This window comes from Sinocyclocheilus rhinocerous, unplaced genomic scaffold, assembly GCF_001515625.1.
Source record: "Sinocyclocheilus rhinocerous isolate Xijiao unplaced genomic scaffold, SAMN03320098_v1.1 scaffold1542, whole genome shotgun sequence".
Classification (NCBI taxonomy): domain Eukaryota; kingdom Metazoa; phylum Chordata; class Actinopteri; order Cypriniformes; family Cyprinidae; genus Sinocyclocheilus; species Sinocyclocheilus rhinocerous.
In genome coordinates, this window is record NW_015666540.1 from 608,039 (window position 1) to 627,429 (window position 19,391).

The 19,391-nt window shown below is 36.4% G+C and overlaps 2 protein-coding genes across 4 annotated transcripts in view; both read right to left on the minus strand.

Moving 5' to 3' along the window:
• LOC107732633 (NHS-like protein 1) overlaps positions 1-3,213 on the minus strand; it is a 117,202-nt gene extending 113,989 nt beyond the window's left edge. The window contains exon 1 of the mRNA XM_016544030.1: positions 2,600-3,213. Coding sequence (XP_016399516.1) covers positions 2,600-2,921 — 322 coding nt within the window. The 5' untranslated portion in view covers positions 2,922-3,213. The remainder of the gene's footprint in view (positions 1-2,599) is intronic.
• A 1,711-nt stretch (positions 3,214-4,924) lies between these two features.
• On the minus strand, positions 4,925-13,457 carry LOC107732644 (Golgi resident protein GCP60-like). Of its 3 annotated transcripts, none has more exons than XM_016544046.1 (8): positions 13,126-13,457; positions 11,999-12,140; positions 11,565-11,705; positions 11,124-11,282; positions 10,071-10,245; positions 8,669-8,855; positions 7,862-8,125; positions 4,925-6,704 (listed from the first exon to the last, which is right to left on the minus strand). In XM_016544046.1, the coding sequence occupies exons 1-8, from the start codon at positions 13,382-13,384 to the stop codon at positions 6,490-6,492; spliced, it is 1,542 nt and encodes a 513-aa protein (XP_016399532.1). In that variant the 5' UTR covers positions 13,385-13,457; the 3' UTR covers positions 4,925-6,489. The 3 variants fall into 3 exon arrangements, with proteins under 3 accessions (XP_016399532.1, XP_016399531.1, XP_016399530.1); XM_016544045.1 differs by having other exon boundaries at positions 7,862-8,128; XM_016544044.1 differs by having other exon boundaries at positions 7,862-8,146.
• Positions 13,458-19,391: the final 5,934 nt, after the last annotated feature.

Consider the following 19,391-nt stretch of genomic DNA (forward strand, 5'->3'; position numbering starts at 1 on the left):
CAAAAAAATGTCCTTCATTTAAAGCTGCAGTCCGTAACTTTTTTGTGTTCAAAATTTACTAAATGTATCTAATAAGCGATTACACCATGAATCCATTTTCCAAACTGTGTTTTTGGCTTGTCCTGAATCACTACGGTACACCTATAATAAGTGTTTATATTCAGAGTATTTAGACTGGTTCGGGTAGGTACCACTGCGGAGTAGCCCAGTACCTGCGTGATTCGCCATAGACATAAACAGAGAGAAGTAGCTCCGGCTACAATGTTCTTCCGCAAAACGCACGCAGTTCTGTTTATTAACCGCTAGAGCGCCAAAAGTTACGGACTGCAGCTTTAAAATGTCATATGTTTTACTTAAATATATAAGGATTACAAAGCTGGTCCAGTCCTATATCAGCTTTGGCCTAAAGTATATGAAAACAATAGCACATTTCTGATTAACCTGAAGTCACAAACCAGCCTAACATGACAGTCCCTGGTATGGTTAAGCACTCACAAACAGTAGTAATGAGTCAAAGTCTAACTCCTTCCCATCTGAAACTATTAGCAGGATAAACAAGACATTAAGACACAAAGAACAAGAAATGAATCAATTCAGGTTAACCAAATCTGGCATTATAAACAAACTGAGGAGCAGAGAAAGCAAACAAGCCTTTCTAATGCTATTAACTCATCTTCTTTCTCTTCCCTATCAGGGGTGTACTTAAAAGATCATATAATTCAGTATTTAGAGCCTTTTAAAAACTACGACCTTATATTTACACACACAAAAAATTCAACCTGAACATAGGTGTGGTGACAAATTCTCACACAAGACCTGATACTCATTTGGAAACATCTGTCTCAAATTTGCAAGAAGTATGAGGCAAAAGAATTCATATTAAAATAAATTTACTCAATATTTTAAATAAAATAAAGATTCTCATTGAACACAAAGTGACAATGACTTCTATCAATTCCAACCCTCATGAGCATTTGTAATTACAGTACTAGTTTGTGATTTCATATAAATTTGTACCATCTGACATGCACAAAAACATACTGTAGGTAAAATGTCACCATGAAGGTCCACCCCTAAACCCACTCCTAAATCTAACTCTAATGGAGTGTAAGTTGATCATTAAAAAATGTTAAAATGAGATTGTATGCATTCATACATATTCTCAAACAGTTCAGCAAATTGTAAAATGTTTAAGATTGGCATGAGACTGTCTTAAGTCATACATCCTGTTACATGGTATTGTCTTAAGAGCAGGACATCCAAAGAAGAGCTCTCCCTGTGGGAGCCTTTATTCGCCTTCACTGGTGACTCGTGTTATTTGCAGCATTTGTAGTACCACTGAACACAACCCTCTTCTATTAGACAGTGGATGGTAACATACCAGTTTACACTATACATATATACAATATTAATTAACTACATGTACTTACTATATGGTTAGTTTTAGGATTAGGGTTTGGCTTAGGGTTACTTCCTTGCATGCAATTATGCATAATTAATTGTTATTATAATAGTACGTACATGTAACGTGTAACAAGGACACATTAAAATAAAGTGTTACCGTATAACTTGGTATAACCTGTTGTATAACAGCAAAAAAAGTAGAGCAAAATGGTCAGTTTGCTCATGTATACTGCACTTCTCCATGAATATATACACTACCATTCAAAAGTTTGGGCTTGGGAAGATTTATGCTTCTGAAGAAAAATGTTATGCTCATTTATTTGCTGAAAACAGCAATATTGTGAAATGTAAAATATATATATATATTTTTTATTTAAAGCTGAATTTTCAACATCAATACTCTTGTCTTCAGTGTTAGCCTACATGATCCTTCAGAAATCATTCTAATATGCTGACTTGGTGCTCAATGCATTTCTTATTATTATTAATGTTAAAAACAGTTGTTCTGCTTTATATTTTGACTTTTTTTCTGGATACTTTGATGAATAGAAAGCTCTGAAGAACAACATGTATTTGAAATATAAATCTTTTGTAACATTGTTATTAATGTCCTTACTATCACTTTTGATCCATTTAATGCATTCTTGCTGAATAAAAGCATATTTCTTGAAAATAAACCTATATATCTATGCACTAGGGGGTTTCTGCTGTAGGGGTGTCGGTGGGCGCAGATGGTAACGTACGTTAAAGCAGATCTATCACGTCTGACAGAACTTCGGACCTTAAGGAAAACTGCATTCTCTTCACCTCAAATCATTACACCAACATAACACCATGTGCTTGTCCCATAACATTCACACCAGCCTTTTGTCTTGCGGACCCAATCCATAGTTCATTCTGAGTGCAGCCTTTCAAACTCACATTTAGCATTCAATGGCTGCTATTAGATAGATATACGTGTTCTTCAGAATCAATAATCGCGTAACAGCTTCTAACTTTCATCAATAAGTCATTAACAAACATACTTAGCGTCAGTGCTTAACAAATCCTGAAATATCGACATATGTATATGATATGAATCAAGTTTTATGTTCATTATTAACTGATGAGCTGCTATATGTTTGTTATTGACTTGTTCATAAAAGTATAAACACTAAAGTAGGCAACAAATACGAGATTGAGCCTTTAAACTTACGTATTTTAATGGTTTTGGGATCAAACTTGTACACGGTGAGCTGTAATCTCTCCAAACGCACTTGAATAGTTGATGTCCTTCGCGTGATCAACACAGCCTGAGTCTCAATTCCCAGGAATATGTCACTGGCATGCCGCGATAGATCGGACAGTTGATGTAGGATGCTGGTGAGCGTATGACAACACACTTCTTCCAAAGAAGAGAACAAAACAGGTTTGCGCACTCTGCGACCGTCCGGCGTCGTGAAGCTCTTCTCGGAGCCAGCGCTCCCTCTCAACCTGCTCACCAGCTCAGGCTCAACGGTTCTCTCGGGGAACGGCATTTTAAATCGTGTTTAAATTTGAGACGAGCATCGGGTTGAGGGGAGTTAAAATCCAAACGATGTATCCCAGAAGTTGCCGTGAGAAGAAGGTCTGCTTACAAAAGGTCCCGCCATAATTTTTTGAAAGATGCAGAAGCAGTTTGGGACGTTTTTGCCGCTGGTGTTCGGGAGCATCGGGGAACATGAGTTTGAAAGCAGCGAGTCGACCCGAAAACGTGAAGAGAAAGTATATGGAAAACACGGAGAGGCTTCCCAACCACCTGTAGGAACTGGAAGTGGATTGGCGAATCCACAGCGCTGTGAGGGAGAGGTTACCTGCCTTTAGCGTCTGCTGCGTGGAAAACTCGGGATGGATACTATGGTTCTCACGGACTTCGAGGCTTTTTATTGCATTTTCAGGTATCTGCAGGGCATTTTAATAATACTGAGTAATGTTTCTTTTTATTAGTATTTATATTTTAAATACCATGGTTATTTTATTTTTTATTCAATGTCAGAAAAAATGTTGGCAGTCTTACAAAGTACATTAAACAGATTTGATTCTAAATATTACATAAGAAAATTTTAATTTCAAGCATTTTCAAAGGAAAAAAAACAAACAAATAATACATGTAAAAGAAAAGATGTTCTGTGTGTTTAAAGACAATAATCAGTATGTTCGGTATGACTTAAAAATAAGTTAAAATACGTTTTAATAAAAAAAAGTGCTAAAATAATTGGTAAATATCAAGATATAAACAGACAAATTATATCCTTTAACATTTACAGCACTTCAGAACAACAGTTCAATAGTACAGTAGTTTGTTAAGTATGAAGTACTTTATTTACAGTAGTAAATTCGTTTGGAATCAGAAAACTATTCACGGTTCATTATTTTAATCTACTGGTGTAGATCCTGTTGAAATAAAAATAAAATAAAATAAACAGTCAATGTATAACCAGTCTATTTTGCTTGTGAAAGGAACAAAAGCTGGTGTTTAGAAATGCCCGTGTTTCATATCTACACTATAGCTCCATCTTGTGGCTGCAAGTGTAGTATGCTCTTAAAAACAAACCCAAAGAGCCAGGAAGGATCAGATAAGTTTTTTGTGTTCTGCTGAACTGTTAAGGAAGTGGACTATTGTTTGTTGTGGCAATGGAACCAGCTGAGACTGCATTTTTGGATGGGAGTGATAGTGCTCATTTTCCTGTTAACATTGAGCCTGCTGAAACTTCCTTTTGCATTGAGAAATCATGACCTGTGGTTGACAGCACTACAGTGATGAGTCACAAACTGCTCCAAGCTATCACTATAATAGCCTTTGTTTGTAAATGCAGATTCATTAATGAACATAATGAAATGAACTGATTGATGAGTACTGGGGAAAAATTCTTAGATATCAAGGATTTTTTTTTTTAATGATGCTGACTTTTATTTGGGTGAAATGTACTGCTTATTGTATGTATTTATTTCACAAAATGTGGTTTTCTTTTTCTGTAGGCCTATCTGTCAATATGGGCCAACAGCATAAAAAAATTCTAAATAGTGTGTCAAATAGACATAAAAATACGGCACCATCTATTGAATTGTCAAGCCAAAAATAAATAAATTAAAATTTGTGTAATGGATATGATTAAATAAATAAGATACATTTTATCTATATAAAACAGTGTGAGGTTAGGTGCTTTTAAAATGTGAGTGAAATTTATTTTTACATAATTAAGTGAAAGGGCACATTTGTGCTAAAATATTTTAGTAATAGGAGTTTCAGTGGAAATGTTGCGATTAAAAAAAAGTTGCACAAACAAGTAGAGCATGTTTTACCCCATTTCTCAAGAATTAGTGAGCGGGTACTGTAACACATCGTCTGAGTATGTAAAACATGCACATGACTAGAAGGTTATCAGAAAAGAATCAGGAGGTACATACAGAGGAACGCAAGTTTAATCAAATATGCGCTTCAGGATACTCATCCTCGAATGCATACAGATCAGATCACACTAGCGAAACCAATACAAAAACACTTCTTCATGCCTTTATGGTCAGAAAATCACTGGAGTTTCCACTTTAAATACGAAGACAATTTTCAGATCAGATACCCTATTGCTCGTTGTCTTTTCCCCAAAAGCTGTACTTTTAGTACCATGCCAAACGTTACACTTTCACTATACAAAGGCCTGAAGTCAGCATTACAAAAATTGAAAAAGAAAATTACATGGAAAAAAATAACCACAGAAACTTTTGTAATCAATCGACTGTGCATGTGACATTAATGTAGTCTTTGGACAGCTTTAGCACGATGGTCTCTATGAACACGGAATCATCACAGCTCTCCAACACACTGCTTTATTCATCATGTGAACACAGTGTAACAGCATCTGCATCTGTATATATGGACGATGTTTGATCACAGTTGGATAGCAGTGACCTGCATTACACAGGCGTCTTTGACATACAATCATGAACGCGACACATTTCACTCAACGATACAGCCAGTGACGAATCCAGAGTGGCTAGAGCAGATATTTTTGAAGAAAAGAAGTCTGCAAATCCTCAGGAACTTCACTGTAATAATCTTCAATGCACTGAACAGTCCAATAAATAACAGAAAAAGTTAATCAGCAACTCAAATGCAGCTTTTGATAGTTAGTCTCAATCAGCTATACAAACACTTCCTTATTAATATAATGACAATGAGAGATGCTTGTTATTTCTGCCATAGAGAACCAAGTACAAGAGTGACGAGTAGAAAGTTCAATCAATATACATTAAGTTTGAAGTTCTTACATGGCTGTTTGTAACTACATGCATAAAGCAACAAAGAAATGACCAAACTGAAAGGCAAGAATATTTCAAACTCCTAGCTGTGCCACATTAAAAGTCAATACTGATAAATCTCGCATTGACGACATATGCAAAACAAACCGAAAATACAAAAAACGAACACGGACAATAAATCTGGGGCTCTGTGGAAGCAGAGAAGCGAACGTAGGAGAGATGGGATAAATGTTATAAGAATTAGAGACACAAACATGACCCTACTCTACCGCAGAGATGAATAAATATTAAACGTTTTAGACACAATCCATCCCGTTTAGAAAATGCTGCAAAATCTCTTCTCATAAAGGCCTCCAGATCCACCTTTGCATTGTTAGAAAAGTCCTTTCCATTCGTTTTATCTCACACTCGCCGATGCTCTTCAGTTCTGTGTGCTGATAGGAGGAAAACATGTCGTTTGTAGGCCGTTTTAATTAGGACACACTAATTTATCCTGCACCTCTTTGGATGACATTAGAAGATGGAGGCTGAAGTTAGAATATCAAGCACAAAATCAGAGTACATCTTTTAGAGTGCAAAACAGAGGTGCCAAGCACATGGCCCATTCCTCCTGGACTCAAACAGCATGACAGACACACTCATAAAGTTTGCATACACATCGAAACACACACTCATTCATGTTAAATTTCTTTGTCCCTTCCCCAGTAGTGGACATCCCATAAATTTCCTTATTTTTGATCTCTCTCTCTCTTTCCATCTATCTCTTAACATACACACACACATTCCTGTCCCACAGTCTTGACTCCAGGCTTATCTGGTGTAATATACTCTGTAGTAGACGGTTTTAGACCTCCAGAGCGAGTAGGAGTTGTCAAACTTGAGCAAGTATATACCACGGCCAGGATATTGGTGACTCCCAGCGTACACCTCCTCATGACAGTCCCGCCGGTACACCGGCACTATCTCATCCACCTGCGGTTTCCCAACCTCTTTCTTGGCTTTCTCCTCCTCAGACTGGCCTTCACCTGAGAGAAAGAGAACAGGACTTAAATCTACAAATCATATTTACAGAAAACGTAACAACAGAAACTTCATTCAAACAATCTACCTAAACTTTAAATCAATTTAATTTTATATCAAAAGTAGCCTTATGATTTCCACAATTTAAAAATTAATTGATATTAAAATTCTGGCTGTTACCAATAAGCCGGTAATTATTTTCATTTTACGGCCAATATCCAATAAATGGCTGATATTAAAATTCTAAACTATTTTGTCAAAATATATACAAAAATGACAATTTACACTACAAATGAAATTCCTAAGTTATTTTACATTTGAATTCTCTGATGTCTTCGAATCTTCAGGTCAATAGCAGACTCGGATTATATAATTATAATAAAACAAGAATATATTTTACAACTGCAACTAAAATTATTTTTCATATTTCAGTATATTAATTATTTTACTCTACACCAGTAAAACTACAATACTTATGGCTTAATTTCATTTGCAAGAGTTAAACCCTTGTAGTGCTGTCAAACGATTGATCGCGATTAATCGCCTACAAAAAAGTTTTTGTTTTCATAATTTGTTTATACTGTGTATATTTATTATGCATTTATAAATAAACACACATACACAGTATATACTTTGAAAATATTTACATGTCTATATTTATATTCATATAATTTATATTATATATAAATATTAAATATATAATCATAACATTTTTCAAAAATATATACATGCATGTGTGTGTATTTATATATACATAATAAATATACACAGTGCACACATTTTATGTAAACAAAAACTTTTATTTTGGATGTGATTAATCGCGATTCATCGTTTGACAGCACTAAACGCTTGAGCTTTTCTTTTTAAAGAAAACTGATAATTGTGTATATTTATTTGCACTGACATTAAAATTCTGTTTAATACCAATAAATCACTATTTTCATTTTATGACCGATATTAAAATTCTATACAAATTGTTTAAATAAAAACTGTTTTAAATATTACAAGTGAAACATTATAATGTACAGTATGAAAATGAGATTTGAGATTTAAATGTGAGCATTACATGGGAAAAGTAATCTAAATGAAAAAATAGAAGAAATTAAATATCCAGTATTAGCCGATAACATGGTAGCAAAGAATCAACACATTCGTGCCTCACCTTCTTCATCCTCATCTTCGTCACTAGACTCGCTGACATGCACGCTGACCGATGCGTTAGTAGAGTCAGTCCATTCAAAGAAGACTCCAAAGCCAATGTCATAATAGTCACTGGCAAACTCCCAGAAGAGATAGGAGCCCTCCTCGTGGGTGGGAACCCGGACGGTCACCACTTCCCCCCGGCCCACTGTGATCACAGAGTCCACATCCTGACGGATCTTCTCTTTAAAGTCTTTTATCTGTGGCCGGGTCCACATGGAGGGGGCTGCTATTACAGGGGGAGAGTCTGAGAACCAGGAATATGGTATATTAGAGAATGTGTCTTTTTAAATTCAACTCGATTTCACTTGATTTGATTTCAATTAGGGCCGCACAATTAATCTAATTTCTAATCGCCATTACAATTATGGATGCCACAATTACGTAATCGTTCAAAGCGGCAATTAATCGTTCAAAGTCCACTTATGTTATTCTGCGTGCTTAAAATGCGTTTTTTTTTTCTTTCTACATGTTATCTTAAGGGTTTTTCCCATTATTTTAAATTTAGTTTTAGTATAACATTATAATACCATTCATATTTTTACTTTTTTATAATTTAAAGAAGAAACCAATCCGTGTAGCCCTAATTTCAATTCACAACCTCTATATTCAGATCTCGATTTAACTTAATTTGATAGATTAATATGGATATATATCAGGTACAGTAGGCTTTTTTTCTCAATGGGAAACCGAGAGAAAATTTAGTTTGTTTGATTTTAAGTTGACATTAACAGCAGGTAAATGAAGTGGTAGAAATACGCAAACTCACCTGTGGGTCCATTCTCAGTGACCTCGTCTGCAGGCTCCAGGTCCGGCTCTCGTTCTAAGCTGTCAGTAGTGGACTCTGCCTGGCCGTTCAGTGTGGGAGCCTCCTCTCCAGCAGAAGGCGCTGACACCTCACTGGCCCCTAATGTAGACAGCACTATAGCATCCTCCTGCTGTTTCTGCAGGGCAGCCTGGAGAGAACAGTGAAAACATTGGCATCACACAATTGTAACAAAAAAAAAAAAACAGTCCAGAATTATGCTAAATTACATTATAGAACTTGGAAAAACCAGCCTCCTTCTTTGATCAATGATCAATTAAAACACAATTAGTCAAGCTTAGAAGCTCAGATGGAAATTTTTAAGCTGGACCAAGATGTGAATTAAATGAACACGGCAGCACCCAGGGAAATGTACACAGAAATAAAAAATGTATTGCATCAGTGAGTCAAAGTCCATTACATGACAATAAAACCAGTTTTTCTTTCAATGACAGGTGTGTAAAACACATTCAATAATCTACTTGGTTACTGCACACTAGACATAATGCGATATATCACGGTAATGAATATGCACAATATTGTTATCATCACCTGCAAAATCCTACCACTGCAGTTGTGTTCTTTATACCGGTCATTATTAACTGGTGGGTTGCATACCGGTCTGTTCTGAATCTTAATAATAAAATGTGACAATTACATAATGGTGCATAGCAATATGAACAGGCTTATCAACTATGAAAAAGGAGAGGAAAAGCTTTCCATATTGAATAAAGTTGAGCACATATACACTAAGAAATGTTTTTGAAGAAAGTCTCTAACATAGAAGTAAAAACAGTAATATTGCGAAATATCATTTTATAATTATTTAGTTCTACATTTTAATACATTTTAAAATGCAATTTATTCCTGTGATGGGAAAGCTGAATTTTCAGCAGCCATCACTCCAGTCTTCAATGTCACATGATCCTTCAGAAATCATTATAATATTTGATAATTTGCTGCTCAAGAAACATTTCTTATTAAAGGGGTCATATGATGCGATCTCAATTTTTCCTTTTTCTTTGGAGTGTTACAAGCTCTTGGTGCATAAAGAAGATCTGTAAAGTTGCAAACACTAATGAAAAAAGTTGTGGTGCTTAATATTTTGTCAGAAACAGTGATTTTTCAGGATTCTTTGACTATTAGAAGGACAGTATTAATTTGAAATAGAAATAGTAATAGAAAAAGTTTTTACTGTCACTTTAATTCATCCTTGCCTAATAAAATTATTTATTTCTTCTAAAAATAAAAAATTGTAACGGCTCGAAATCTTTTAACAGTATTGTAGTTTTTCAAAAAGTAGTCATGCATCACAAAGGCATTGCAGACATGGGTGAGACTGGGAGAATGAATCATGGGCTCTCACCTGCTGCTGAGCGAGCTGCACCTGATACAGCTGCTGCATGTACTGCTGATAGTGCTGCTCCTGCAGCTGTCGAATGAGGATGAGCTGCTGCTCGGGACTGTCGGGGTACTGCTGCGCTGCATACTGCTGGAACTGCACCGCTGTCTGTGCATTCAATGCAGCCATGATCTGCTGCCTAACACACCAGAGAGAGTGAGAAAAATTCATTGTGCACAATCAAGCATGAGGCTCAACTCACTAGGATTGCATAATGTACCAGTACTAAACAAGTACAAACAACAAGCTTTTTCATCCTTTTTAATTAGATATTCATTAAAAATAATGTGTATGACAGCTGAAATAACCACCCACTATTTCACGTGGTTGAAAAATTATTCTAGGTGGGTCTAAAGACGTTCGCATTTTCACGTGTCATGAGTTTGCAAATTCATTTTAAATTATTGAAAGTGTTGACAGTCCTAGTTTAATTTCATCAGTCATTCAAGGCCATTTATTTGTTGCCCAAGGTATCGATTTAGTATCAAAGAGACTGGCATTTTACCGAAGCCAAAAAAGTTGGTATCGGCCCAACCCTGGGCTCTACTACAAAAGGCTTGAATACACTACATAATTTTAAAAATCTGAACAAATATTAAAACACTAGGCAACATATGCTTGTTGATTTTGTATATGGTTACAGAGAAAAACTGGGCATCATACACTAAACAACTGAGACTCACACACTACCAGGTCGTTCAGAAAAAAACGAAAATATTACCCAACCTATGAGGATAAACCTTGAAATATTATTATGCAATGTTTATTATTACAGACATTCCATATACAAAATATGAAAAGGTCTGATTTTTTATTTCATTTTATAAATGACTTGGTATTAAAAATATCGTATATAATAGACAATATCCACTGACTGGACAGAACCAGTCTGATGCTGAAAAAAAAATATCTGGACAAAAGTCATGTGGCATATTCCAGCCTTGAGTCTTTCAACAGACATTTTCAAACGATCCTGTTTTACTTTAGATCTGGAATAATTCAACAGGTGTCACTCACTTCTGTTGCTCTACACGGAGTCGTTCCTCCTCAACTTGTCTTCTCTCCTCCTCTTCTCTCCTCAGCCTCTCCTCTTCCTCACCTCTGCGTCTCTCCTCCTCCTGCCGCAGTCGCTCACACTCCTCTTCCTCTCTACGCCGCCGTTCCTCTTCCTCCCTCCTTCTCAGGAAAAACAAGACACCATACACAACATAAGAGACATCTGTGAGTTTACGGAGATTGTTCAAGTTTTTATTTATGAAGACCAATTCTTTACTGGAGCCCAAATTTATTTTATGTTGGCATGGTGGACCTCTCTGAAAGTCTGTATCTAAAGAGATCCAATTGGTTAATGGGTAAAACAGTAAATAAGTCTAATTTAAAAGTGTGTGACACTAACAAAGTGAGAAGATAAAATCGATAAAGAAGGAAAAATCAATCATCTTTATCTGCAAGTCTGACCTCTTTCTCTCTTGCTCCTCCTTTTCAATCTTGTGTGACGCGATGAAAGGTGCAAATAAACTGCAACATTTGTTCAACAGCTTTACAAACTCCAGCATAGCCTCATCCTTCTCCATGTTGCCCAAAGATGCCCATTCCTTTCTGAAAAAGTTACAATTGTTATTGCAGATCCCCATCTGTATATCCACAACAAAACCCCTAAACGTCTCAGACTAAAAAAAAAAGAATTCACATTCAAAAAAAGCGTGTACACAACAACAGCTTTATAGTATCTATAGGATAAGTATGAATAGCATTTAAACACTGTATTTACACACACATTATGATATATATGAGCTCAAGGACAACACTTTACTAGAGCTAAAAAATATATATATACATAAAAACTGCTTATGTGACTGCACAGCAAGGTCAAAGATCAAATCAATGCTTACCTGCGGTCATTTCCCAGCACATCGAAGAATCCCACCTCAGGGGAAGCATCTGGGTTGTAAGGCCCCAGCAACACTTGCTTATGGAGGGCTACCAGACGGAGTTTATCCTCATAGGTCGGGTGGAAGGCTTTCCCATCTTTCTCTGAGGGAAAACATTGCAAAAATGTGGATTCAAAATTGCAACAGGCTCTCATTACATTAGAAAAGGGATTTCCAAACTTTTTTGTCAGCCAAACCACTCTGATGCTAAATATTTACTTGACGTAAGCCCTGAATTAGTGGGTTAATGGTCAACGTGATGCACCTTTTTTTTTTAGCAAATGTTTCATTTTGATTGTTTTTGTTCTATAATTATATTATTTCAAAATTATGATTTAATTAATTATTAGTTTTACAGCAACTCACAAAGCCCAGTCCCAGTTTAGAATGCCATCTAATGCAAATTTGCCAGTGTCACTAATGTCAACGCCATGAAAAGATGATCATGATTTTTCTGTAAATTGTGTTGAGTTTTTTTGTGCACATATGCTTTGAACATCACGAACTAGACACATAGGACACATTAATGCTCAGCTGGTATCTGAAACATCTTGACTGGTACATTATTTGTGCATTAATTAGAGAGCAGCAGCACTTAGACTATAGAGCTGATGGACACAAACATATTGTTTAAGAGGGTGTACTAGACTTACGGAAAGGACTAAATATTTTATTGAACAAAATCTACAGTGCTGGTTTTGCTGTCAAAGAGACATACGGAGTACAGCACTAGTGGTTCACAAGTCTATTCTGAATATTTATGCAATCTTTCATATAGAGACACTTTGACTTAAAGTCATCAGTCAGGCACATGACACACACACACAGTGGTGCTGTCACCGGTTGGGGTAGTTCCTCTAGAGGTGCTTAACCCTGAACACTGCGACTGAAGTGAACTACAAGACCTGTATAAGCAGAACTTTTCACCAAACACCGATAAGTGAAAAAGACAGGACTCTAATAAGAAAACAGCGACCTAACTAAATCGAAACAACACTGCAAGATCAATCTGTAACATAGAGATGACAATGCTAAAGCATGTTTGTGTTCAGTCAATGTCTGTACGTGTGAATAGTGACATAAAATACCTTTAAAGAATCTGAGCGCCAGCCCGTAGAGCTCGACTAAAGAAAAGCCCCATTTCCTCTCGATCGTAGCGCTGCTAACAGGTTCGCCCTCCTCCCCACCGCCGCTCAGCTCAGGGTTTCCAGCGCTCTGGCCAGCGGACACCTCGGCCTGCTCCTGTTCGCCCTCGGAATCCGGGCTCAAAGTCAAACCGTCGATAGAAACTTCGAGCCGGCTTGAATTTGCACTGTTGAGGTCGCCGCTCTGAACCTCTGTCGCCATCGTGCAGAATATCAGCTGAAGCAGCCACGTACCTACTTCCGTCCTGCTCCGCCGGAACTTCCGGCAGCATGACGTAGAAATGTTCGACTACAAGAGCTTCCAAAACCTTAAAATATGATTATGCACTGTTTATTATGACAGAAGTTCCATATACAAAATATGAAAAGGTCTCATTCAAACAGATTTTTATTTTATTTTATAAATAACTTGGACTTAACAATATCGAAAAAGATAAAGAAACAGTATCGTAGTGTTTTACATAAAAGTGAAAGCTGATCGAGCATGTAATATTTATATATAAATTATTTTATATATTTTTTTTACTATTTGCATAATTTAATAAATTATATTTGGGCAAGTTTTCGATGTATACTATAAATTACGAAAAAATAATAAATGTTTAATAATGTTTAATGGCTGTACTTTAATAATGTTGGAAATTACAAACACGTACACAAGTAATTTGACAACTATCTGTGCCACTAACGAAAAGACAAAATACACAAAAATGATATTATAAAAATAAAAATTGTGTAGATTTTATCTTATTTTTATTTTAATGAAGAACATCATGTACAGCAGTTTAATGACAAGATGAAGGCCAGGGTACATAAAATTGTACCAAATACCATAGATACTACAGTTATTGTGACTACAATAAAACGTTGTTCGGTAGCCTATTATAAAACATACTATTTTTATAATTTTTTTTCCAGTAGTAGTAATAACTGTATTAACAAATTAACTGGTATTTTGGTAGTATCTGTGGTGTTATGGTTATTTTTATAAGGGTAGTTACAAGTGCAGTTTCTAATGTCAGATGCTATGACAGCTGTTTGTGTACTGCATGTAAAGCTCACTGAAAAGAACCGGTGAACATAATCATGTTCTCACAAACCTACGTCAATCTTAAATAGTATAAACCACTGATTTGTCCTTTAATGATGATATTTACTTGGTATAAAAGTTCTTTATTTTATTTTAAGCAACTGCTAATACATTTGCTCATGTAGAGGCCTACTGCATTTCTCCAACACATGAGTGTAGTTACAATGCCTCTCCAGCAGAGGGAGAAATATAGATAGATATATAGTTAATTTTGTATCTATTCAGTGACAGCGAAATGAGAGGGGAACACTTGCTATGCTATTAAAATAATGTATTATATCTTAATACAGGGCTCTACAGTGCGACCATTTCATTGTCTGACTATAACACTATTGTCTGATTTTGCTCTATTTCGTCGTCGAAAATAGTTTAAAACAAAGACACAGCGGAGTCGCTGCTCGTCTCCATTCAAACACAGCGGTGTTTCGAATGAACGTTTTTTTTTAAACGAATCTAGTGAGTCAGTGATTCATTATTACCCATTCATAAATACAGTCACTTCATTCATTTTTGAATGAATCAGCCGTTCGAATGAATCAATTGAATGAATGATTCAGTAATAAAAATCAGTGACTTACTGCCACCTGCTGGCAGTTTGTTTCATTTTCCACCTCTACGAACTATTTTTGTTAATACTGATTTCATTTGATTGGTAACTTATATTTCTTATTCTACTTGTTCTTATTCTGTCGTTTTAATTACAATTTTTAAAAAACTTATAAAATATATATTTTTTAAGAATTTGACAGAAGATGACATACTTTTAATAAAGTTAGAGGAGTCAAATATCACCTCGTAATGGGAAGGCTACTTTTTGATAAAATTTTGGATAATTGTTTAGAAGGTGCTCCTAAAATTTTGAACGTGCTCCTAAATTTTTTAAGTTAAAAGAAAAGTAAGCGTAGAGCCCTGTAATATATTAAACATATTATATAGTACAATACATACTATATTATTTTTATAATGAATTAAATATTGAAGAAAAATATATTTAGTAAAAATTGCACTCCAATCAGCCTATTCCTTTTAGTTAATCAAAAATGTTTATGATTAAATCCAGGTGGTTACTGAAAAAAGCATAATGTTATTACTTTCTTCATCTAGGACTCTTCTTCATCTAGGACTCGAAATGAACCAACTAGTGATGCTGCTCTTCACACAAAACTGTTGTTTTTGTAAACTCCATGATCAGATATAAATAAAACTCCATAGACTCCATAATCACCTTCCTATCAAAGTCCAATATATACAGCAAGACAACCTTTCAGCAAGACAACCTACATCAGAACCTTGATACTGCTGTGTCAGTGGTGACTGATGTTCAGTGAGATCACCAATAAAATGTTCAAATAAATTTGAAATTATAACAATCACGTCAAAAATATAAACTTTGATTTAGGGAGAAAAACAACCTAGAAATATGTAAAGAAATTGTTAACCTGTAACCGTACACTTGAAAAAAAAAAAAAAAAACCTGTAACCTGTGATCTTGACCTCTGTAGATCAACCTCATGAGCTACCAACCAAACAAAAAACAAAAACAAAAACGGAAGTATGAACATTTCAAAAAGTCAAAATTTTAACTCCAAACCAAGTTCATAAGTATAAGTTGTTGAAATCAAATCAGCAATTAACATTAAGCAGACATGACACAGTGGCGGCTCGTCGGGGGAGGCAGGGGAGGCACAGCTTCCCCATGATTTTGAGGTGAAAATGGGAGGAGGACGATTTAATGTTAATACAATTCACAACTCATTTCAGTTCATGTCTCAGAATGTGTATATTTTGTTTGTAATTTCACAGACGTGATATTAGTTTGAACGTCTGCCGCTGCACTGATAATGTACTAAGTACTTATGATGAGTAGCGATATTGAATATTTGATTGCCAACAGATTTACCAAGCTGTCATTCAAACAGTATATATACAGATTTAAAAAGAAAGGGAAAACAGCCTAAGCTGGATATAGGCTGCAGCAGTCGGCTTAATTAAATGGCGCAACAGGCAGCTCTCTTTTTATCACAGACTTTTAAGAAGGGATGGATGTTTGCTTTAAGTGATAGGCCAGGTAAGTGAAATTATATTATCTTGCTGTATGTGTGTCGTTTTCTTTACGTTTTCTGACTAAAAGCAACCAAAAAGCTAATTTAAAGTGGTTAAGCAAATAATAATAATAACAATTACAATAGGGTTTCAGCACTACGTGCTTGAACCCCTAATAATCGGCAGGGATCCCAGACCAATACAAGTAAGTCTCTATTCATTTTATCATCTGACCCAAATGACAGTTTTGTACTACTAGCAACTTTGAACCCACGGTCCCGGCAGGGCGCCGGGCCTGCAGGGTACCCGTCGGGGGCGGCTGCGTCGGGGCGGGGTCGCCGAAGGGACGTCTCGTGTAATGATCCTTCCATTCGCGCCCTCGTTTTGTTACGATATTTTTTTTCTTTCCGTGGGCGGAGGCCTCCGCACCCCGTCTCAGAGAGACCTCTCGCCTTTGCCGGGCTGACACAATAATGATCCTTCCGCAGGTTCACCTACGGAAACCTTGTTACGACTTTTACTTCCTCCCGATAGTCAAGTTTGATCGTCTTCTCGGCGCTCCGCCAGGGCCCGCGAGGAGCCCCGGCGGGGCCGATCCGAGGACCTCACTAAACCCTCCAATCGGTAGTAGCAACGGGCGGTGTGTACTATTTTGTCCAGCTGCTGGCTTTTTATACATTTTCCTGCATTGCATCAAGTGATGTCACTATTGCTACGTCATAATAGCACATTCCATTTGCATTCCAGAATGGAGCGTTCAAATGATGCTGCACATGTACTTAATTCCGTTAAATACAAGTGAATGACTGAATCAATTAACTACTTAAAAAAAAAAAGATGCCTTCAAGTTATCTCCCACATGGGGGTCAAATAATAATCCAATAATCTCTTTTCCTTCATGGGCATTTCGAACCAGAAGCAGCTGTAAAGCAAAGCTAAGTTAAGCAGCTCCTTCTGTAGCTTCTTGGACTAGACAGCGATTCGTACGGTGGCCGAGAAGTGCAAAGCAAATCACAATTCTGAAAACAAAATAACAAATTACAAACGCAAATGCAAGTCTAAAAAACAAAATAACAATTCAGAAAGCACAACAACAATTCAGAAAACATTATAACAAGTCAGAAAACTTGTGAATTGTGATTTGCTTTGCACTTCTCGGTCACAGTGGATTCGACTTAACATTCATTAATGCTCAACGGAATCAATGCTTTGATATTCATCTGAACCGTTTCAATTACCTACAGGCAGAGGCGTACCTGGGGACCCCAGGCAAAATTAATCAGTGAGGCCCTTCTAAAAGATTGTTTTTGTTTTTTTGTTAATGTATCTTTGTTGCCTAGTGACATAATTATACAGCATATGAAATGCGGACAAAACACATCTAACAGTATATAATGCACAAAACAGAACACGCGCTCTCTCTCACTCGGATGTGCACGCTCAAACCTGTGCACTCAAATCTATAAAATTGTCTTCTCTCCTGAAATAAATGTTGCCAGAAGCCCATCAACCACCAGACTTCCATGACTGACTGATGAAATAACAGAGTACGTACCAATTACGGATCCATCTTTGTTAGCATTTTCAAGCTGATTTTGGTCAGTGAATTCTCGTTATTTATTTTATTATTTAGCCTAATAGTTATTTGAATTAAGTGCCTATTCTAAATAGGTATTTATTGAATTATTTTATGTATATCAGCAAGTGAACGAGTTGCGGCAAAGCTCATTAAAAGAATGCTTTGTTTAGTTGTGTATTTGTAGTCTGTGCGTTTCTCTTCGCGAGACACAGAATAATATATTTTGTGTAGCCTAATGAATTCAAGCACAATATCGAACGGAGAAAAAATATGTATAATTTTTATTTAATTAGGCTGTAAAAATGGGAATGTTAAAATATTGCAGGCACAGTTGTTGCACAACCTAGCCCGTTATCATTTGCTCATGGAAACAATGATAAATAAAATGTTTTATATTTGGTTTGGAGTGGAACAGAGTGTGGGCAGAAACATAAATAGGTGCCTATGCTTACCCGATGCTTAAACAGGCCCGATGGGCCCCGACTTTTTTACGCCCCTTCGGGCCGGGCTTCGGGCCAATTTTTACGTCACAGTTCAGACGCGGGCCGGGTCTCGGGCCTGTTTGAGGCTTCTCCTTATTTTTATATTTTTGACATCCATGATCCATCAATTAGTGATGGAAAAAATTGCCGCGCTGGTGGAAACAACACGAGACCGTGCTACCGCGACTATCAAGAGCGGCTCTACAGTGTTTATTGTCCCGCCAGCAGCAGCATGTATGGTGCGTGCAGTCAGCGCAACTGAAGAGTTCTGCGTTCAAATGCATGCACTAGGCTTAAGCTCGCCGCAAAGCATCGGCAAAAGTAATTACCGTAAATGTGTCAGGGGGAAAGAGGAAGGAGATATTTGAATTATTTACTAATAAATAGTGTTTTCTGAGTCGGTGTCGCAAGGATGAAGTTGCCGATCCTGACTCGCCACCTCTTCATTAGACGAGCCTTTAGAGAGAAGTGCATCTTTACGAATTATGATTATGATGAAAGAGTTTTTGATTTATTTTATTTCGTTAAGTAGTAATTTAAAGCTTTCTATAGACATATTTATCATGTCTGTGAGGCATGTATTCGCTGAGTTTCGGTTCATTTTTGTGAAGTGCTCCTGTTCAAGACCAGACGGCAGAAAGCATCATGTTTGTTTTCTTTATTTTATAAAAGCACAATTACCTTTATGAGCAAAAATGACGGCGTATCCACTGAAAAAAATGCAAGTGATCGCGCTGGCGCCTCCATGTCCTGCAAAGCGCGCTCAAGCTTCCACATGGGCAAACTATTGGATATAGCGACATTTATCTAGGTTTAACGTATAAACATTGTTATATGCTTGAACTGTTTTATATCTATAGATTTTATTTTAGGCAAGTCGTGATGATTTGAGAAGGCTAAATTGATCAAACATAGGCTCACTGTCTGCCGCTGGCCGCTTGGTCGTTACTTTAAAAAACAAAAACTTATATTTAACGAACAAAAAAATGCTCCAAACGTTTTTCTAAATGAACTT